This window comes from Gymnodraco acuticeps, unplaced genomic scaffold (assembly GCF_902827175.1).
Source record: "Gymnodraco acuticeps unplaced genomic scaffold, fGymAcu1.1, whole genome shotgun sequence".
In the NCBI taxonomy this organism is placed as follows: domain Eukaryota; kingdom Metazoa; phylum Chordata; class Actinopteri; order Perciformes; family Bathydraconidae; genus Gymnodraco; species Gymnodraco acuticeps.
This window is the reverse complement of record NW_022991375.1, coordinates 2622011-2642512: the sequence shown is the minus strand read 5'-3', so window position 1 is coordinate 2642512 and position 20502 is coordinate 2622011. Positions and strand designations below refer to the sequence as shown.

General features: G+C 42.7%; 2 protein-coding genes across 2 annotated transcripts; both read left to right on the top strand.

Moving 5' to 3' along the window:
- Positions 1-3567: 3567 nt before the first annotated feature.
- Positions 3568-7126, top strand: LOC117562836 (biotinidase-like). The gene is made up of 6 exons (XM_034240741.1): positions 3568-3883; positions 4601-4750; positions 4849-5000; positions 5104-5281; positions 5353-5937; positions 6461-7126. Exons 1-6 carry the CDS (start codon positions 3617-3619, stop codon positions 6731-6733), a joined length of 1605 nt encoding a protein of 534 aa, XP_034096632.1. The 5' UTR covers positions 3568-3616; the 3' UTR covers positions 6734-7126.
- A 10263-nt stretch (positions 7127-17389) lies between these two features.
- LOC117562976 (biotinidase-like) lies at positions 17390-20368 on the top strand. Its single transcript, XM_034241065.1, has 3 exons — positions 17390-17579; positions 19683-19882; positions 19953-20368. Exons 1-3 carry the CDS (start codon positions 17462-17464, stop codon positions 20217-20219), a joined length of 585 nt encoding a protein of 194 aa, XP_034096956.1. The 5' UTR covers positions 17390-17461; the 3' UTR covers positions 20220-20368.
- Positions 20369-20502: the final 134 nt, after the last annotated feature.

Genomic DNA, 20502 nt, shown 5'->3' with positions numbered 1-20502 from the left:
GCTTCACGTGAAACTATTCAACATCAAGTGCAGTCTATGCATAAATCTGAATTAGACACCACTATCAGAGTTTTTCGAACGGCATATAAAATTGGCAAACATAGCCGGCCATTCACAGACATGCCAATTGATTTGAATGTACAGAAACTGAATGGGCTGAACGTGGGCAGGGTTTTGCACTCCAATAAAACCTGTGGCGAAATCATCGACCACATAGCTCATGAGCTGAAGAAAAAAAATGGCAAAAGACATTACAGAAAACCAAAGAAAACTCTGTGTTTTGGTCGATGAATCTACCACTATTAGTGGTAAAACGGTGCTTGTTGTGTGTCTACGCTCAGCATTAGCTGATGCTGAGCCCGAAACGTTTTTTTTGGGAGCTGATCGAGTTGGATGGAACAACGGCTGATGACATCACAAAGGCGTTAATGGAGTGTCTTGGAAGAGATTTTAACGAGGACTTTTAGGTCAGTGTTTCGTTTCTTTTGCATGTGATGGGGCTTCAGTCATGCTAGGGAAGAGAACAGGCGTTGCTACCCAGTTGTGTAGTAAATTCCCAAGCCTGTTTGTGTGGCACTGCTCCAATCATCGTCTAGAGCTGGCAGTTGGGGATGTGGTCAAGGAGGTCTCAGGGCTCAATCATTTCCAGATCTTTTTTGACAAACTCTATTCCTTGTTCCATGCCTCCCCCAAAAATCAGAGGCAGTTAGCGCAGCGTGCGCAAGCAGTCGGACAGCGTCTCCTGGTGATAGGGCGTGTTTTGTCCATCCGCTGGGTGGCTTCAAGTGAAAGGAGCGTCAGAGCAGTCTGGGAAAACTACCGAGTGCTTCATGATCACTTCATAAATGCTGCAAACGACACGAGCAGGGAATCCAGAGACAGAGCAAAGTACAAGGGCCTGGATGATGTGCTCACATCTGCAACGTTTGTCAGCAATCTGGGACTGATGTACGATGCGCTCACAGAGCTCAGCGACCTCTCTCGGCAACTCCAAAAAAGAGAGATGACACTGCCTACAGCAGATAGGCTCTTAACTCGAGAAATACGAGTTTTTGAATCCATGGTCACCATGCCTGGCCCACACATGACTACAGTTCATACAGCTCTAGCTGAGAAGTCCTTCAAGGGTGTTGCCCTGCGTGAGAATGGCAGGCTTGTACAGATTCATGCAGGTCAGTTTTTTCCGCAGTATGGTAGAGAATCTGAGACACAGAATGACTTCCACAACCTCCTCTCATGTCAGCACAAGAGAAATCCCATTACATGGCCGGGAGGCCCGGGACAATCAGCTAATCCAGGACATGAAAGTTATCCATCCTGGAAGTTGGCCTGAAGAGGAGTTAGACGTACAGTATGGGGACGTAGAGGTGCTACGTTTGTGCGAAGTGCTGAAAGTGGACAGAAGAGAGACTGTTCAGGGCTTTCGCGAATACAAGGAAACCAGGGCATCCCGTACACCTGCTGCCATGGAGCCTCTACTGAAAGCAGTCCGAACCATCGCTGTCTCCACTAGTGAGTGTGAGCGGGCATTCAGCTGCATGAACGATATCCTTACTGCAAAAAGGAATGCTCTCTGTCAGCCGACTGTCCAACCTGGTTTTCATTAAATGTAATGGACCATCACTAGGACAGTTCAATCCGGAACAGTATGTGAGGTCCTGGCTGGCAAAGGGAAGGAGAAGTGCTGATGAAAGAGCCTGTCCAGCTCCAGCCCCTGATACTGATGTCCCCAAGGCCTTCTGGAGCCTTTTCTAACAATGTGAAGTATATTGCAAAGCAGCTCACCCAGTGAGAAGACTTTTGGCATAATGTGCCGATTTGTACAGATCCTGGAGATAGAAGGACTTCAGACCAACCAGGGAGTTATCTGATCAGCTTGGTATTCAATGTAACTCTTTACCATGGCTCAGACTTTGTTACTTGCAGTTACAGTTTCTCATTTTAGATTGTGCAAATTTTGCATTTGTTTTTACATGTTCTTTGTTCATGCTCTTTATCATTTTTCTGAGTTGGAAAGTTAGATTGCATCATAGTTTACTTTATACATATTTGTATTCTTCAGTGGTGAAGTATATTGCAAAGCAGCTCAGCCATGTGAGAAGACTTTTGGCACTTTTTCGTTTTTCGTTTTCTGAGTTGGAAAGTTAGATTGCATTCAAAATGTACAGAAATACTTAATTTTGTTAAAGCTTTTTATAAAAATGCTTCTGACCAGAGCTTTGTTTCCTTGTCATTAATGTTGAACACCACCAGAGGGGCTCTCACCTGAAAGGTCTCTGCTTCATGTGTCTTCAGCAGAAGATCTAGACTTTGATTGCTATATTTTCAGTTAATATTGACCTTACTGAGCTTTAGCCATATCCGCTGCCTATCATAAAAAATGTTAAGTACAGTGAACCTTTCTAAAATATACAGTAGTAAAGAGACAAACCCACCAGCATTATAGTAGCCAAATTCTTGTTTGTGGGCTGTATATATAAAATTGACTTGAAAAAGTTGCTGATTTTAGAGTACTGGCACCTTTTTCATTCCAATTCAAGCACTGGTAAAGACGCACACTTATCGCAAACATATACAAATAAAGGGCAACATAGCAACCACTTTGAAACATTGTGTGCGTGGCAGCACAAACACTGGTAAATCACGAGCAAGGTTGACAGCTAAAAAAGCTATAATATAAACGACAGCTGACACGTAATAACGGCTCCGTGCCAGCTGATCTGCACCAAAGTACTCATTTCCTTATTTGTTTCCTCGCGTATCTGTCTCTCTCTCCACAAACTCTCACATTAAATGTGTTCTTTTGATGCGGCATGCCTTAGCAGTCCTTTATCAGTCTGTAATGCGTGTTTCCAGTCGCAAAAAACCTTTGACAGTAAAAGCCGCATCAGATGAAGACGTATTCACTTTAAACTGTCTACAGGGGAAACAAAAGGCTGCGTCTGCTTTTAACGAATATTCAAGCCATGGTCTGTTGTGTACCATGCAGCGGCAAAAGTGCGCTTCTTTCCTGAAAACAATCTCCCTGGATAACGATCCAGCTTCACCTGCTTGGGTTTATTAACCCCAAGATCATCGCTAACTCAGCCCCGGGGTTTGCCGAGGTCAAGCTTGTGACATTAAGGCGTGCTGCTGCAACGGCAGGTGCAGGGTCGCCAGCAGCACCATCGGCTGCAGTTCTTTCATCGCTATTTCGTTTTAATAAATCCTTAGACCTTTTGAGCCAATTTCTGATGTCCATTTTGTAATGCAAACAGAAATGGGAGTCTACAGAATGCACAATAAACAAATCCAGAATAGGCGGCAGAGTGTGACGCTGTGATTGGTCTAAATGGGGACGAATCACAAATCACAGACACATGCATTTATTTGACGTAGCCTGCGATTTTTTTGTTTTGTTCTGACATCACATACATCGTAGCATAAAAGTTCACAGTTTATTTATAATAAAAAAAATAAAAAAAATATTTTTTAAAATTTTTATAAATAATAAAAAACGTGTTTATTGGGGGAGGGCAGGAATGTCAAATGGGAGGGCCTGGCCCTCCCACGGCGCCGGGCAGTATTGAAGACACAACTATTTCGCAAGGGGAGCTTATCACCTCTAAAGCAGAACATGAAACACTCTTGTAGGATGCTCTTCATGTCTCTCAGGGAAGGAACCATGTTTTTGTCGGTTATTGTTTTTAGCAGTTTATCTGTATCTAAGGCTCTTGGTCAAACAGAGCCAGTTGTGGACTCCTCGTACATTGCTGCTGTGTATGAGCACAATGTCATCCTGAACCCGGACCCCCGGATCTCCCTGTCCCGCCCCGCAGCCCTGCAGCACATGCAACGAAACCTGGATATCTACGAGCAGCAGGCTGCGAGAGCAGCTCAGCAGGTACTGTTGAGTTAGAAGAGAGAGACATGTTTTTTCAGCCAAAATCAGATTGGTCCACTTCATAGATACAGCTTCTGTTTATCAACTAAAGAGCTGTAAGGATTAGTCAGTTGACAGGAATACTATGCAAGATCTTAATCAATTGTAATCGTTTTAAGTATTCAAGCTCTTAAATATGAAGATGTCCTGCTTCTCTCCTAAGCAAATAATTAACCTATTATTCTGGAAAATATTGGACGGGTTTGAAGCCCTCATCCAGTATCCATTTCATTCAATGCTGCATGTTTAGGAGTAAAGCAGAACACCTTTCAACATGGTATTTTATTGGCGTCCAAAAAGGGTAACTCAAAGTGACACAATTGTGAAATGCAGGGACTTTGTCCTGCATGTCACAATTTTTCCTGACAGCCTAACAAAAAACATACTATGGTTAATTATTAACTTTGGAGTGTATTGGTCCTTGGACACTTAGTAAAGACTCAAATGTCACCGGAATTGTTGTTGTTGCTATAAAATGAAGAATATTTCACAGTTAACCTAGTTGCATCATAAGCAGTGTGCACTCTGTAACAATCCGTTTCTGTTCGATAAGTTTCATAACTAAAAAGTAGTCATCATTTATACTCCCATAAAAAGGAGCAAGTTTACTATCACACATGTTATGACTGTAATATGTTGCATTATATGTGTACTTTGCCTTCATCCTTCATTGGTCAGGGTGTCCAAATCCTGGTGTTTCCAGAAGATGGTATTCAGGGTTTCAACTTCAGCCGGTCGTCCATCTTTAACTACCTGGAAACCATTCCTGACCCCCAGCAGGAGAGCTGGAACCCCTGCACAGAGCCGGGGAAATACAACAACACTGAGGTGCACAATCACACACCCTGAAATGGAGAGACCACTTGTTTGCTCAGCCTCAGAGCCTCCAGTAATGCAACACAATTCACATTTGAGTCTTTTCACAGGTTCTCCAGAGGTTGAGCTGTATGGCCCGTCGTTACAACCTCTACCTGGTGGCCAACATGGCCGACCTGCAGCCCTGCCCCCTGAAGACCGACCCTTCCTCCTCTTGTCCCTCTGATGGACGCTGGCAGTTTAACACCAACGTGGTTTTCAGGTGCAGTGCAGAACTTAAAATAAAAGTAGTTCATTTGAAGTCCAGCAAGTGCACCAATGAACTATTTCCTTGTGAATGTTTCCCAGAATCTTCTTTCATACAGCTCAGATGGCCTACTGGTGGGGCGCTACCATAAGAACAACCTTTACTTTGAGGCGGCTTTTGACACGCCCCCGCAACCTGAGATCATAACGTTTGATACACCTTTTGCTGGGAGGTTTGGTCTCATCATCTGTTTTGACATCCTGTTCTACGAGCCTACAATTCACCTAGTGACGAAGGTAGACACTCACCCAACTCCAACCTCTTCTGTTTGGTCTTCTCTTTTTCTAACATTGGCCTCTCATTTTAGGGTGTGCGTCAGCTGATCTTCCCCACAGCCTGGATGAACCAGCTTCCTCTATTGGACGCAATCCAGTTCCAGCATGCGTTGAGTTTAGGTGCCAATGTCACCCTGCTGGCGGCAAACATTCGTAACGACAAAATGATCATGACAGGAAGTGGCATCTATACTCCTTTTTCTGTCAAATCCCATCACGCTCAGAAAGGAGACCCAGTAGAGGGCAGGCTGCTGGTGGCCAGAGTGCCAGTCTTAGACCCTCTGTTGGCGGGGCAGAGCGTGACAGACGGGTCTACAGCTAAAGACTCAGGGTTCTGTCACAAAGAGAGCCGTTTGGATTTTCCTGCTCCTGAAACCTCTTCTTCAGTTCCTCCTTCCTCCTCTGCCTCTTCCACGTCCACCTTCATCTCATCCATGATGTACGACCCATTTACTTTTGTCCTCTTGGAGGAGACAGAGGGCAAAGTAAATGTGTGTAATGGCACCTTTTGCTGCCACCTGCAGTACCGGCTGATTCCACAAGGCGACAGTAAAGAGCTCTACGCATTGGGAGCATTTGGTGGAACTCACACTGTGAATGGACGCTATGCTGTGCAGGTACCAAAGGGGTTGCAAACAGTCTGAAAATGTCCAAGATAATTTGGGACTTTTTGCATGTTTTTTTAAATAGAAAAAAAGTATACTTTTATATTGAACTTATGTGCAGAGGGAATAGACTAAGCGGTATTCTGGAATGTTTTGGTTAAAAGACAATTTTTCTAATTGAGGCTTTTTAACAAATAATGTAGTCTCTGGTCAAAAACCTCTTCTAAAAACGCGTTGCTTACTTTAAACACTAAATGTGCTCAAAGCCTACATTTTTGAAGCACCGTAAATTATTTAGCTAGCTACCCAAATGGCACAATTTAAACTGTATCTATTTGCCACATTGGTGGATTCTTGTTTTTATGCAAAAGTATAAGCTTTGTTCCTATCTGCATATCACATAATACATTAAGCCTGAGCAAATTGCTTCTATATGATATAATGTAAATCTTGCATATTTCTGGAATTTTACAAACTCTATGTATGAATGAGAATCCTTTTAGATATTTAACATATTAATGTATTTCTGTTGCAGGTGTGTGCTCTCGTCCGCTGTGCAGGTTTGGACACCAGTTCCTGTGGACAGGAAATAGAAGAAGCAGAGTCTAAAATGGACTTCCAGTTGGAGGGGAGGTTTGGGTCTAGATATGTGTACCCATCAGTTTTGGCCAGCAAGTTTGTCCTGGAGCAGCCAAAACATTTTGAAACAGCTCCAGATGGCACAGTGACCATGAAACACTCAAACATGACCGGTGGGCTGGTCACTGCCTGTCTGTACGGACGGATGTATCACCTGGACAATGAATGAACTGTTTGGAACCGATGTAGAGGGGAAACATATCAAACATTTTAATACTGAATCATAAAAAAAAAGGCTAACCAACACTTGTTTAGCTTGTGCACATTTGATCTTTTGACACACATTACTGCATCAGTGTCGGACATCCATTTCTGATGTGGTGGGATGTAGCATTCAAAATAAAAATATGTACAGTCAGTCCAGAAATTCCGTTTCATCCCTTCCTAAACAAAATAAATATGTATCACATGGCTTTAGATTTCGGAGGCCTCCTTGAGTTCTCGTTTGGATTGGCTACTCTTAGCAATAGAGGTTATCAAGGTAGCAGCAGGTTGGATCGCCTGACTTTCTTACCACTTGTTTGTTTGTTGACGTTTGTGATAAAACATCTGCTTGCACTTGGTTCTGATTTGTGTCCTGTGGCAGCATCAGCTGGAAAGCCTATGATTTGGAAAGACCGACCAACCTCTGGCTTATAAAAGCTCTCTTTCCCACAATAGCCAGCAAAGCAAAGTAGTAGATCACATGAGGATTTTAGTATACCAGAATTCATAAAGGCAAACCTTCCTTCTTGCTAGAAGACAGTTTTTACAAGCTTAAAAAATGCTGCTTAAAGCAAATGTGCATGTTTCTTGTCCCCTGCACTCACTCCTTTAGGTACTGTAGTTGCTCCAGATTTTGGAGAAGATTGGGACTATTTTATTTCAACAAGAGCTTTAAACTCTTTAAAATGTGTTAATATGATATTTTAACCTGCATAAAGCTTGATGCGAGCTATTCACTTTGTTTCCTGCCACTGGCAGTCCTCCAGGGATTATAAGCAAGTATGAATGGTTCAGTATCTTGCCCAATGATACATTCAGGGGTTAAATTGGGCTGGGGCTGTCCGGGGCTAAGCCCCGGCACATAGGATGATGCTCTGACGTCATCACCCTCGCAAATTTGTCATATACAAAAAACGACATGTTAAAACTGTTTTCGTTCTTAATATAGACTATATTAGGGTCGATATGTTAAAATAGCAGATCTCTGTGACCGGATATAGTTTTTCGGCTTAGTGAACGTGTGTCTCTGCTCCGATCGGCTCCGATCAGGAGCTGCAGCATTTGATACAGATAATGGAGCAGATAATGCTTTAGGGCCTCATATACAGTAGCCCTTAAGGTAAAATCATGAGATCCCCCCCACCCCCCACTACATATCAAATCCCAATTTAACCCCTGGATAAATTGATATATTGACTTCAGGAGATTAAACCTCTAATCATCTGATTGGTTGTACATTATGTAAAGGTATTGGAAAAAAACATAGAGCAGCACAAAATACAAGAGTGAATGTGTTCCCAGATTTATACGGTAAACACAACACAATCAAATGGAGCCAACGTGGACTCCTCGTACGTTGCTGCTGTTTATGAGCACACCGTCATCCAGACTAGTGACCCTCGTATCCCTGTTTCCCGCTCTGATGCCCTGAGGAACATGCAGAAAAACCTGGATATCTACGAGGTGCAGGCTGCCAAAGCCACCAAACAGGTATGTTGGATAGAACAGTGATACATGTTTTGTTGCTGTCTTCAGTGAAAGTAAGTCAATTGTCCTGCGTGTCATAATTGTTCATTTTTAATTCAAGCTTTCCATTATGTTAGTTCTTTTTTAATTTTAATGTATTTTTAAAAATAAAAAACAAGTGCTATTTAAATTCTGTGAAAATATTTAAATGAAATGCAAACAATCTGTGTTCAGAAACTATGCCTTAAAAAAGCCATCAGCACTGAAAAGTTATGAAATCACAATTTGTTAAGAATTTAAAACTAAAGATTCTAAATTAATTTTTTACGGTTTCTTTTTTTGTTGCAGCATATTTCAATGACATCAGTTGACAGGACAGTGAGAAAAAAAGTGTTTTTTGAACATTAAAGCATTTAAACATGTTCTAGTAGAAACCATATCTTGTAGTTTATATTCAACAGATCCTAACCGAAGACCACCAACTTAAAGAATCAGTTTCTGCTTGATCAGGGCCATAAATTACTACAAGGTAGGCCTACTGTCAGGATTATATTAAATAAAAAGGACATTCTTTAAATCATGATAGAAGACGGACATGTATTGTAAACTGAGTCATCAGGAGTGGTTCTGTTTCTATAACTGTAAGGAATACAATCAATCAGTGGCGAGCCGTGACTTTTATACCTAGGCCCTCTGACCTGGTTTAATTACACATATGCGCACGAAATGACTGCTATCGTGTCAGCAGCGGGACCTTAGCATATATATAGGATATATATACAATATATACAAATACACAATATTGGACACAGACTATAAAGGGCACAAAGTTTCATTCACTAATGAAAGTCAAACACATGTTTGTTTCCACTGTTTTATTGTGTGCCTGATAATCAATTAATTGACTTATCGTACGATAAATAAAAATGAACTCGATAAATTGCCATTTACATGAGGATGTGACTAGCAGTTTGAAAGGATGTACTTGAATTATTATTATATATTATCATTATGTCAGGGGTCTAAAATGGCCATACAACGGTGCCGACAATATTATCGTTTATCGCAATAATTTCGGGGAAAATGTATCCAACAAAATTAATTATCGTGAGAGGCCTATACATGAAACACACACACACAAACAAATCTACAGACTTACTCCAAACTGCCAAACATATTTGTAACTGACCGCTACGTTATTTTAATATGCATGGTTAGGGGCGGGCGTAGGTATGGGTGTGACGCTGCGAACCCCGGAATCATAACTGATTTAAACTATTGCCAGGCAACGAGGTCTAGCCTGTGCTACGGACCTCTCAAACATACATGTAAGTTACTGAATTGCCACGAACATTGTGTTATATAATCGGTTTATATAGGTTTTAATCAGTGCTTGAATTGGAATGAAAAAGGTGCCAGTACTCTAAAATCAGCAACTTTTTCAAGTAAATGTTATATATACAGCCCACAAACAAGAATTTGGCTACTATAATGCTGGTGGGTTTGTCTCTTTACTACTGTATATTTTAGAAAGGTTCACTGTACTTAACATTTTTTATGATAGGCAGCGGATATGGCTAAAGCTCAGTAAGGTCAATATTAACTGAAAATATAGCAATCAAAGTCTAGATCTTCTGCTGAAGACACATGAAGCAGAGACCTTTCAGGTGAGAGCCCCTCTGGTGGTGTTCAACATTAATGACAAGGAAACAAAGCTCTGGTCAGAAGCATTTTTTATAAAAAGCTTTAACAAAATTAAGTATTTCTGTACATTTTGAATGCAATCTAACTTTCCAACTCAGAAAACGAAAAACGAAAAAGTGCCAAAAGTCTTCTCACATGGCTGAGCTGCTTTGCAATATACTTCACCACTGAAGAATACAAATATGTATAAAGTAAACTATGATGCAATCTAACTTTCCAACTCAGAAAAATGATAAAGAGCATGAACAAAGAACATGTAAAAACAAATGCAAAATTTGCACAATCTAAAATGAGAAACTGTAACTGCAAGTAACAAAGTCTGAGCCATGGTAAAGAGTTACATTGAACACCAAGCTGATCAGATAACTCCCTGGTTGGTCTGAAGTCCTTCTATCTCCAGGATCTGTACAAATCGGCACATTATGCCAAAAGTCTTCTCACTGGGTGAGCTGCTTTGCAATTATACTTCACATTGTTAGAAAAGGCTCCAGAAGGCCTTGGGGACATCAGTATCAGGGGCTGGAGCTGGACAGGCTCTTTCATCAGCAACTTCTCCTTCCCTTTGCCAGCCAGGACCTCACATACTGTTCCGGATTGAACTGTCCTAGTGATGGTCCATTACATTTAATGAAAACCAGGCTGGACAGTCGGCTGACAGAGAGAGCATTCCTTTTTTGCAGTAAGGATATCGTTCATGCAGCTGAATGCCCGCTCACACTCACTAGTGGAGACAGCGATGGTTCGGACTGCTTTCAGTAGAGGCTCCATGGCAGCAGGTGTACGGGATGCCCTGGTTTCCTTGTATTCGCGAAAGCCCTGAACAGTCTCTCTTCTGTCCACTTTCAGCACTTCGCACAAACGTAGCACCTCTACGTCCCCATACTGTACGTCTAACTCCTCTTCAGGCCAACTTCCAGGATGGATAACTTTCATGTCCTGGATTAGCTGATTGTCCCGGGCTTCCCGGCCATGTAATGGGATTTCTCTTGTGCTGACATGAGAGGAGGTTGTGGAAGTCATTCTGTGTCTCAGATTTCTCTACCATACTGCGGAAAAACTGACCTGCGTGAATCTGTACAAGCCTGCCATTCTCACGCAGGGCAACACCCTTGAAGGACTACTCAGCTAGAGCTGTATGAACTGTAGTCATGTGTGGGCCAGGCATGGTGACCATGGATTCAAAAACTCGTATTTCTCGAGTTAAGAGCCTATCTGCTGTAGGCAGTGTCATCTCTCTTTTTGGAGTTGCCGAGAGAGGTCGCTGAGCTCTGTGAGCGCATCGTACATCAGTCCCAGATTGCTGACAAACGTTGCAGATGTGAGCACATCATCCAGGCCCTTGTACTTTGCTCTGTCTCTGGAATCCCTGCTCGTGTCGTTTGCAGCATTTGTGAAGTGATCATGAAGCACTCGGTAGTTTTCCCAGACTGCTCTGACGCTCCTTTCACTTGAAGCCACCCAGCGGATGGACAAAACACGCCCTATCACCAGGAGACGCTGTCCGACTGCTTGCGCACACTGCGCTAACTGCCTCTGATTTTTGGGGGAGGCATGGAACAAGGAATAGAGTTTGTCAAAAAGATCTGGAAATGATTGAGCCCTGAGACCTCCTTGACCACATCCCCAACTGCCCAGCTCTAGACGATGATTGGAGCAGTGCCACACAAACAGGCTTGGGAATTTACTACACAACTGGGTAGCAACGCCTGTTCTCTTCCCTAGCATGACTGAAGCCCCATCACATGCAAAAGAAACGAAACACTGACCTAAAAAGTCCTCGTTAAAATCTCTTCCAAGACACTCCATTAACGCCTTTGTGATGTCATCAGCCGTTGTTCCATCCAACTCGATCAGCTCCCAAAAAAACGTTTCGGGCTCAGCATCAGCTAATGCTGAGCGTAGACACACAACAAGCACCGTTTTACCACTAATAGTGGTAGATTCATCGACCAAAACACAGAGTTTTCTTTGGTTTTCTGTAATGTCTTTTGCCATTTTTTTCTTCTTTCTTCAGCTCATGAGCTATGTGGTCGATGATTTCGCCACAGGTTTTATTGGAGTGCAAAACCCTGCCCACGTTCAGCCCATTCAGTTTCTGTACATTCAAATCAATTGGCATGTCTGTGAATGGCCGGCTATGTTTGCCAATTGTATATGCCGTTCGAAAAACTCTGATAGTGGTGTCTAATTCAGATTTATGCATAGACTGCACTTGATGTTGAATAGTTTCACGTGAAGCAGATGTAAGGATGTCAGCAGCTTTTACATGGGCTTGTGATTCTTTATGTTCTTTGATTTTTTTTTCTCAGGCTAGCTTGTTGTTTGTCTTTGTCAACACCGAAATGAGACACTGCACACTCACCCCATTCAGTTGACAGTTTCAGTCCTTGTCCAGTGTGTATTCCCAAAGATTTGACATCTCTGCATATCCGACATCCTAGCTTCTTATCTTTAAGAAGGAGCCATGCATTGGTCTTGCAAAAATATTGCACCTGGTCCGTTGTCCAGCAGTCAGTTGCATCGCTTTGCCCGGTGTTGGTGGTGGCAGTTGCGCCAGCAGCAGCTAACGTTAGAGGCTCTGGAGGAGGCGGCGGAGCTAGTGCTAATGCTAATGCACTAGAACTTGGAGCAGGAGGATCAACCAAAGAAAGCTCCCCATCAGACACAATTTCCAACACAGGCACAGCATTCTCTGTATTTGAAGTTTCTTCCGGCGACAACCGCTGTCTTTTTGCACTTTTATTAATCCACGCTAACATTTTTGAAATGCTAATTTGTAACGTGACTTGCTTTCCTTCTCTCGGGGGCGTGCCTGCTCTGTTCTATCACTCTACATAGCCACCCACTGGGTGGGAGTTGCACTGCATAAACACAACACACGTGCATCTAGGTATGTAAATTGTAAAGCATTAAAACATGGTTTTACTAACAGTTTTCAGTATGTTGTTACTTCGGCATTATTATTATTATTATTATTTTGAAACGTGTATTACTATTAAATCACGGTCAAATAGGTTAATTTTGACATAGTCGTTTCCACCACAGTATTTACATGGAGAAGATAAGCCCCGCCCCCTCTCCAGCACGTTCTGTTTGAATGACAGGAGTAAACAGCTGACAGCCGCTGTGAAACTCCAGCGGTTAGAGCGATGAGAATGTCCGTTCGGCACCTCATGACGCATCTACTGAGTACCGGGCGGCTGTATATATATATATATGGATGTATAATAAGAACGGCGGGAGAGTGTTGAGTACTGGCACGGTGCATGAGTACCGGAGTACCGCCAGCATGCCGGTACTGAGCAAGAAGTGCCGGTACTCCATGGGTCAGAACCAGAAGTGCCGGTACTGCGTACCGGTGAGTACCGGCCCAATTCCAGCACTGGTTTTAATTGAAACTGTGTGTGTTGTTCCTTGGCTCAACTGTTCATAGTGCCAAGTGATATATTAAGATAAGGACTGCCATGCCTGACGTCGCACATATTGCACCCTCGGTGAGCGGAGCGAGGTACGTTACAGGGACTGTATTACAAGTGTTTGTTTGATCCGTGAATATATATTTGTGATTTAATCAATGACTTGTACTTGTTCTATGTCTGTATATATTTTAGTTTTCACGATTATTGAAAGACCATTAAAGAAACTGCATCCGTCGAGACTCTGCTGTGATTATTGCCGAGGGCAGCTACAGTGAAAACTCGACTGCACGAGCCATTCACCACGTCGTGCCGGCTCAGCCAGCGGATACGAGATCATCTGACGTCCTGCACGTCAACGTACGGAGGCCAATGCTGCAGTAGGAGACTTGGCTGACTAAAAGTTAAAGCCAATAATAAATATAAGAAAATAGTCAATGTTAAGGTGGTAAATCGATTTAAAGCTGTCTGCTAAGCTAATTCATTGTATGCACAATTAACGAGCTCAAGAACAGCCATATCATATCGTGCAAAAATACAGTCGTAAAGCAGAGAGCTATATAGTTAAAGAGGGCCCTTAACCATCTATGTCATTTCATGAGAACTTAATTCCCGAACGTGTATTAATGTTTAAAGGGTAAAAATTGTCTGACTGTAGAGCATTAGCAGTACTATTGTTTGTGACATTTTGTATCATTCATGTTTTGCTCATCTTAGCGTGTCCAAGTGTAAATGTCTGATGTGAGTGGTATATAGTTAAAGTTAAAGTCACCATTCACTTAAATTGAGTTTAGACATAAAACACTGTAAGACTATAGTTAAAGCACAAACAGAGGAAAAAGGGAAACAAAATGTCACTACCTGCTAAAGAAACAGACAAACCCCCAGAGACACAAGTCAGGTCCAGCTCTCGTGAACGAAGTTTAACACAAAAAGCCCTAGAGTTGCAAGAAAATGAAGCTAAGAAAAACGAAAAGGCATTCAATAAAGCCTACGACTCTTGGAAGCAGACAGCAAGAGAGGTTAGACTAAGACTGAAAGATTTCTGCTCAGCTGAAGACCTAAATAGATGCACAGAGGACACAGAATCCAAATATGTCATAGTACAGCAACATTATGAGCCCATTCGACGCAACCATACCACTACTCCAGATATTGCCAAGAAAATGGATGCATGTGTCACTCTTACAGCTGAGATTCGTGAATTACTCAGTAAAAGGCAAGAGAATATAGATGAGGTTTTCAACGACCAACTTGAGAAGGAGAGAGTGAGGGCGGCGCTAAATAAGAATGAGTATGGCTCTGTCTTTGGAAACACGAACACAGAAACTGTAATCTCAGAGTCATCACGAGAACCAAGTAACACCTCCAGCTCCTCTAGTAAACGTGCAGATGCAGAAGCAGACCTTGCAGCCAAACAAGAACAGGCAAAAGCTACACGAAGTTTACATGGCCAACAAGCAAGACTCGATGAACTGGAGAGTGAATGGAAACACAAATGCTGGCAGAAATCAAACAGAAGGAGGCTGAAATGAAGTTAAAGCTAGAAGAGGAAAAAACAAGGTTACAACAGCTACATGTAGATAATGAAGTAAAAGTAGCAGCAGCTCGAGTGAGAGCGTACAGACATTTTGATGGGTTTGAAAGTTGTGAAGAAGAGGTCGACCACACATCTCAACATGGTGGCCGAAATACCGACCACAAACCCCCCCCCCCCACTAAATCCACAAGCAAAGCCATTCCGGCTTCATCCTGCACCGCCTGAAGCGCCAACGTCTCAGGAAGAAGTCAGCCTAACCCAGGCAATTGCAAGCTCTTTTACTCTGAATCGTCTACCTGTCCCAGAACCAACAACGTTTACTGGCGATCCTTTGAAGTTCATAGACTGGAAGATGTCCTTCATGGCCCTCATTGGAAATAAGCCCCTCCCAGTTGGTAAAAAGATGCTCTATCTAAAGAGTTACCTCGCAGGGGAGGCGCGCAAGGCTGTAGAAGGATTTTTCTACAGAAACTCAGAAGATGCATATCACAGTGCCTGGGCAGTCTTGCAAGATAGATATGGAAACCCCTTTATTGTCCAAAAGGCTTTCAGAGACAAGCTCATGAAGTGGCCCAAGATAGATTTAAACGACCCCATAGCACTCAGAGAGTTTGCAGATTTCCTTCAAGGTTGTGTTGAAGCTATTCCCCATGTAAAGGGCCTGTCCATCCTAAACGATTGCGAGGAAAATCACAAGCTTCTCCAAAAACTGCCTGAGTGGATGGTTCACAGGTGGAGTCGGATTGTTGTTGAAGAGTTAGACAAATTTGGAGACTATCCAAGTTTTGCACGTTTTACAGAGTTTACACAAAAGGAAGCTAGAATAGCTTGTAATCCCTTTGTATTCCCCCTCCTAATGAAAAACACCAAGACCACAGATGAGAGGTTTCTCAGGAGAACGAAAGCACTCAACACCAGTACTGAAATGAATGAACCCACCTCAGAGACATTTGTAACTTCAAACTCAAAACCATGGCCACCTTGTTTAGTTTGTAAGGATGAAACACATGGTATTGCAAGGTGCCCAACCTTTACAGCAAAGACTACAGACGAGAAGAAAACTTTGATTCACGAAAATAACCTTTGCTTCGGGTGCCTAGGAAAGGGGCACATTTCCAAAAACTGCAAAAGGCGACACACCTGCAGCACATGCAGTCGACGTCACCCAACCTGCTTACATATAGAAACAGACAAAAGACCTGCAGAGATATCAGGCAAATATTCTGCTGCCACAGGAGAACATACTAGTAAGGAGATCCACAAAGTTATGTCCCATGCAGTGACAAAGCATACTTCTGCCACCTCTAGCATTGTTCCAGTTCTGGTGTCGTCAACAATGGATCCAGATAGAGAAATTCTCACTTATGCCCTACTGGACACACAAAGTGATTCAACCTTCATTTTGGAAGATTTAGTTACTGAACTAGACGTGGACACTCATTCAGTGCAGCTGAAACTCAGTACAATGACAGCGGCTAACACAGTCATTGCAAGTAAGACTGCCAGTGGTCTTCAAGTTCGGGGACTCAACTCTGAAGCCTATGTCAAACTACAGCAGACCTACACACGAGACTTCATACCAGTTGAAAGGTCTCATATCCCCACTAAAAGAACAGCACTCCAATGGCCTCATCTCAAACACTTAGCAAACAAGCTACCACCACTTCAAGACTGCGAGGTAGGATTGCTAATTGGTTATGACTGCCCATCAGCGTTGGCTCCCTTGGAAGTTGTCACAGGAGGCGAAAACAAACCTTTCGCACAAAGAACCGTGCTTGGATGGAGCATCATTGGCTCAGCCAATCCCCATTTGGATAGACAGGGACACCAAAGCTTCGTACATCGAGTCACAGTGAAAGAGATGCCAACACCATCAGCCACCGACGTGCTGAAAGTCTTGGAATCAGACTTCAATGAAAAATGCTACGAAGACAAGTATGTGTCCCAAGATGATGTTCGCTTCATGCAACTCCTTAGTGACAACATTAGGCAGAAGGAAGACACGTACTCGGCCAAAAGGTGGCGACGAGTGCAATACCTGACCGAACAGTTCTGGAGTCGGTGGAAGAAAGAATACCTCCAGAACGTTTCCTTAAGACAAAAGTGGCACATACCCCGGCGCAACCTGAAGGTTAACGACATAGTCATTATCAAGGAAGACATGCTTCCAAGGAATCAGTGGCAGCTAGGGCGAGTGGTCGAGACAACTGAAGGGACCGATGGTTTGGTTCGTTGAGTCAAGGTGCAAGTTGGAGATCGCAAATCAACAAAGAAACAAGATTACACCTCCAAACCCTCGATCATAGAACGTCCTATTCAGAAGCTAGTTTTACTCATTGAAGGTGAATAATTGGCTAAAATACACTTGCATCAGACATACTAGTAAACATGTTTGCTAAGGCGACTAAGCTTATTTGTGTGTGAACCACCATACCTTTAAGTGTGTTTTTTTTTTGACGGTCTAGAAATCCTGTATGATTCACCCAGTTTGTTTACCTCGTTAAGTTTGTTCATCAGGACAGGATATGGTGGGAGTGTAACTGACCGCTACGTTATTTTAATATGCATGGTTAGGGGCGGGCGTAGGTATGGGTGTGACGCTGCGAACCCCGGAATCATAACTGATTTAAACTATTGCCAGGCAACGAGGTCTAGCCTGTGCTACGGACCTCTCAAACATACATGTATGTAAGTTACTGAATTGCCACGAACATTGTGTTATATAATCGGTTTATATAGGTTTTAATTGAAACTGTGTGTGTTGTTCCTTGGCTCAACTGTTCATAGTGCCAAGTGATATATTAAGATAAGGACTGCCATGCCTGACGTCGCACATATTGCACCCTCGGTGAGCGGAGCGAGGTACGTTACAGGGACTGTATTACAAGTGTTTGTTTGATCCGTGAATATATATTTGTGATTTAATCAATGACTTGTACTTGTTCTATGTCTGTATATATTTTAGTTTTCACGATGATTGAAAGACCATTAAAGAAACTGCATCCGTCGAGACTCTGCTGTGATTATTGCCGAGGGCAGCTACAATATTAATTAACACACTCTATTTTGGCCTAGTAGAACAATAAGCAGCAGACTTTTACTTTTTTATCATTTCTACTGGATCTTAAATCTGCGCTTGCGCAATACGGGTCGGCAGTTGCGAGAGAGTATTTGTGTTGGGTAATCTATGGTAGGGCTAACCCATACAGTGGTGGGGCTCAAGTCAGTATTTGCAATGTAATTACATACACGCTCCCCTTGACAGTGAAACGCCACGCGTGAGGGTTAGATTATTTCCCTGTCTCAATCCAAATTGAACTGTATGAAATAAAAAGGCACATTTGTCTTGTAGTAAATAAAAAGGGCGACCTGGAGCCAATCCTGCAATTTCCCCACAGGTGAAAGAGTTTACATGCTGAAAGCCCAACCCCTGCAGGGGGGTCTGGGGGGATTCTCCCCCAGGAGATTTTTTGAAATACTAACATAAAATACACATTCTGGTACGCTCTTGAGAAGAAAAATAAATAAATCTATTACTACACGACATATTTAAAAAAAATGAATGCCATTTTAGTTTTTTGTTACTTTGTTCTGAAAGCTGAACCTGCTGCTCCTCACAGAGAGAAGAGGAAGAGGCTGTGTGAATTACTTTACATTGTGGATAAGGGTGGATAGCCCCCGTTGTTCTGTGTGTCAAAATGAAAGACAGCCCACACACCTATCAATCATCAAACCGTGGGGTCTTATTTCATTACGTGTTGATTTCTATCAACACGTAATGTTGTATTGATGTATATAGAGATGTACTTCAGCAAAAGTATTCTCCGTCGGGACTTCCTGCAACAACCCCACGCCGTTATCTTGATTCTGATTGGCCAGAAGACATTATCAAAGATGTTTTATTGAGAAGACGATCACTACGTGACAAAAGTTTTCAAAACCGTTTCTAGTCTTCGGTATTCTTGTTTTTTGGCGTGAGAATAGTTTGGGCAGCGTGAGAGCGTGAGATTGAGAGTGAAAGCGTGTGTCACACGCGGCACGCCAGATGGGTGAGAGTTGGCAACCCTGATATATAAACTCCCCAAACAGGCGAAAACCTACCAGTTTCACCCACTGTCTCTGCCACCTCCCTCCATGCCTGGTTCCTCCGGTTTGTATCCCGGTAGGTGAAGAGGGTCTGGTCATACAAAACCGGGTGATTTGCTACGGCGATAAATAGTTTCTCCCCCATCTTTTTTTGAAATATAGAAATCAACGGCGGGATATCTCTCGATTTTCAGAAACGGGATTTGATTGGCTGGCGCTAGCTACTCCGCCGTCTCCGGCGTCAGAAATTGAACATTGTTCAACTTGTGACGCCGGAGACGGACCGCTATGCTACCCACAATTCAGTTCGGCGAAAAGCGAGGCAACGTGACGTCACCCCATTCAAAGTGAATGGGCAGACGCGTTGGAAACTGTTTTTGAAGCTGTCGACGCTGTAGTGTGGACGCAGCGCAGAGACGAGCTTCTTTCATTTAACCCTTCACATTCCAACAGAAACTGAATAGGCAGATTCGAAGGATTTATTTCTTTGGAAATGTTATTTTAAATACAATTAAATCAAGTTATTTTGGTAAAACTAATGAAGAATATAACAAAACAAAAAAATATTTTAAAAAAAAATGTAAATATTATTTTTGTAGAATATCTTAGGCCCTCACAGAGGGCCTAGAGGGCCCTGACGGCTCGCCACTGATATATGTATATATATACATATATATATATTGCACATCTTCTCCATACAGCTCCTGAAACCTTTAACTCATCCGTGACATACGACCCACTTACATTTGTCCCCTTGATGGAGACAGAAGGCGAAGTCAACGTGTGTAATGGCACATTTTGCTGCAAACTCCAGTACCGGCGGATACAACAGGGTGACAGTAAAGAGCTCTACGCATTGGGAGCATTTGCTGGAAAACACCACGGAATCTACTTCATCCAGGTATACATTTGAACAAATTAATTGTAATATTTTAAACTGCCTCTTGTCAAATGCATTATCTATGTTGCAGGTGTGTGCACTCCTCCGCTGTGCAGGGTTGGACCCCAGTTCCTGTGGACAGAAAGTACAAGAGGCTAAATTTGACTTCGTTTTGGAAGGGAGGTTTGGGTCCAGATATGTGTATCCATCAGTTTTGGCCAGCAAGTTTGTCCTGGAGCAGCCAAAGCAACTGGAAACAGCTCCAGATGGCACAGTGACCATGACACACTCAAACATGACCGATGGGCTGGTCACTGCCTGTCTGTACGGACGAATGTATCACCTGGACAATGAATAAAATGACAGACTCGGTAACAAGAACTTACTTTTTGCCAATTTGAAAAAAGGGCTAAAGAGTTGCAGATTTATGGACAATTTAACACTTAATAGAAAATAATTGTACAACCATAACATTCGTAACTGGAGGTTTGTAAGTCCATACAATACATCAAGGTACCTCTTGCCGTGTCTGTGTTGTATTTTTTCTTTAAATAGGGGTTATGATACAACATTCCTCATGATGGTTAGCTTCAAAATATAATAGAAGGCATGTTATGCTGATTAAGAGTGACCACTTGACT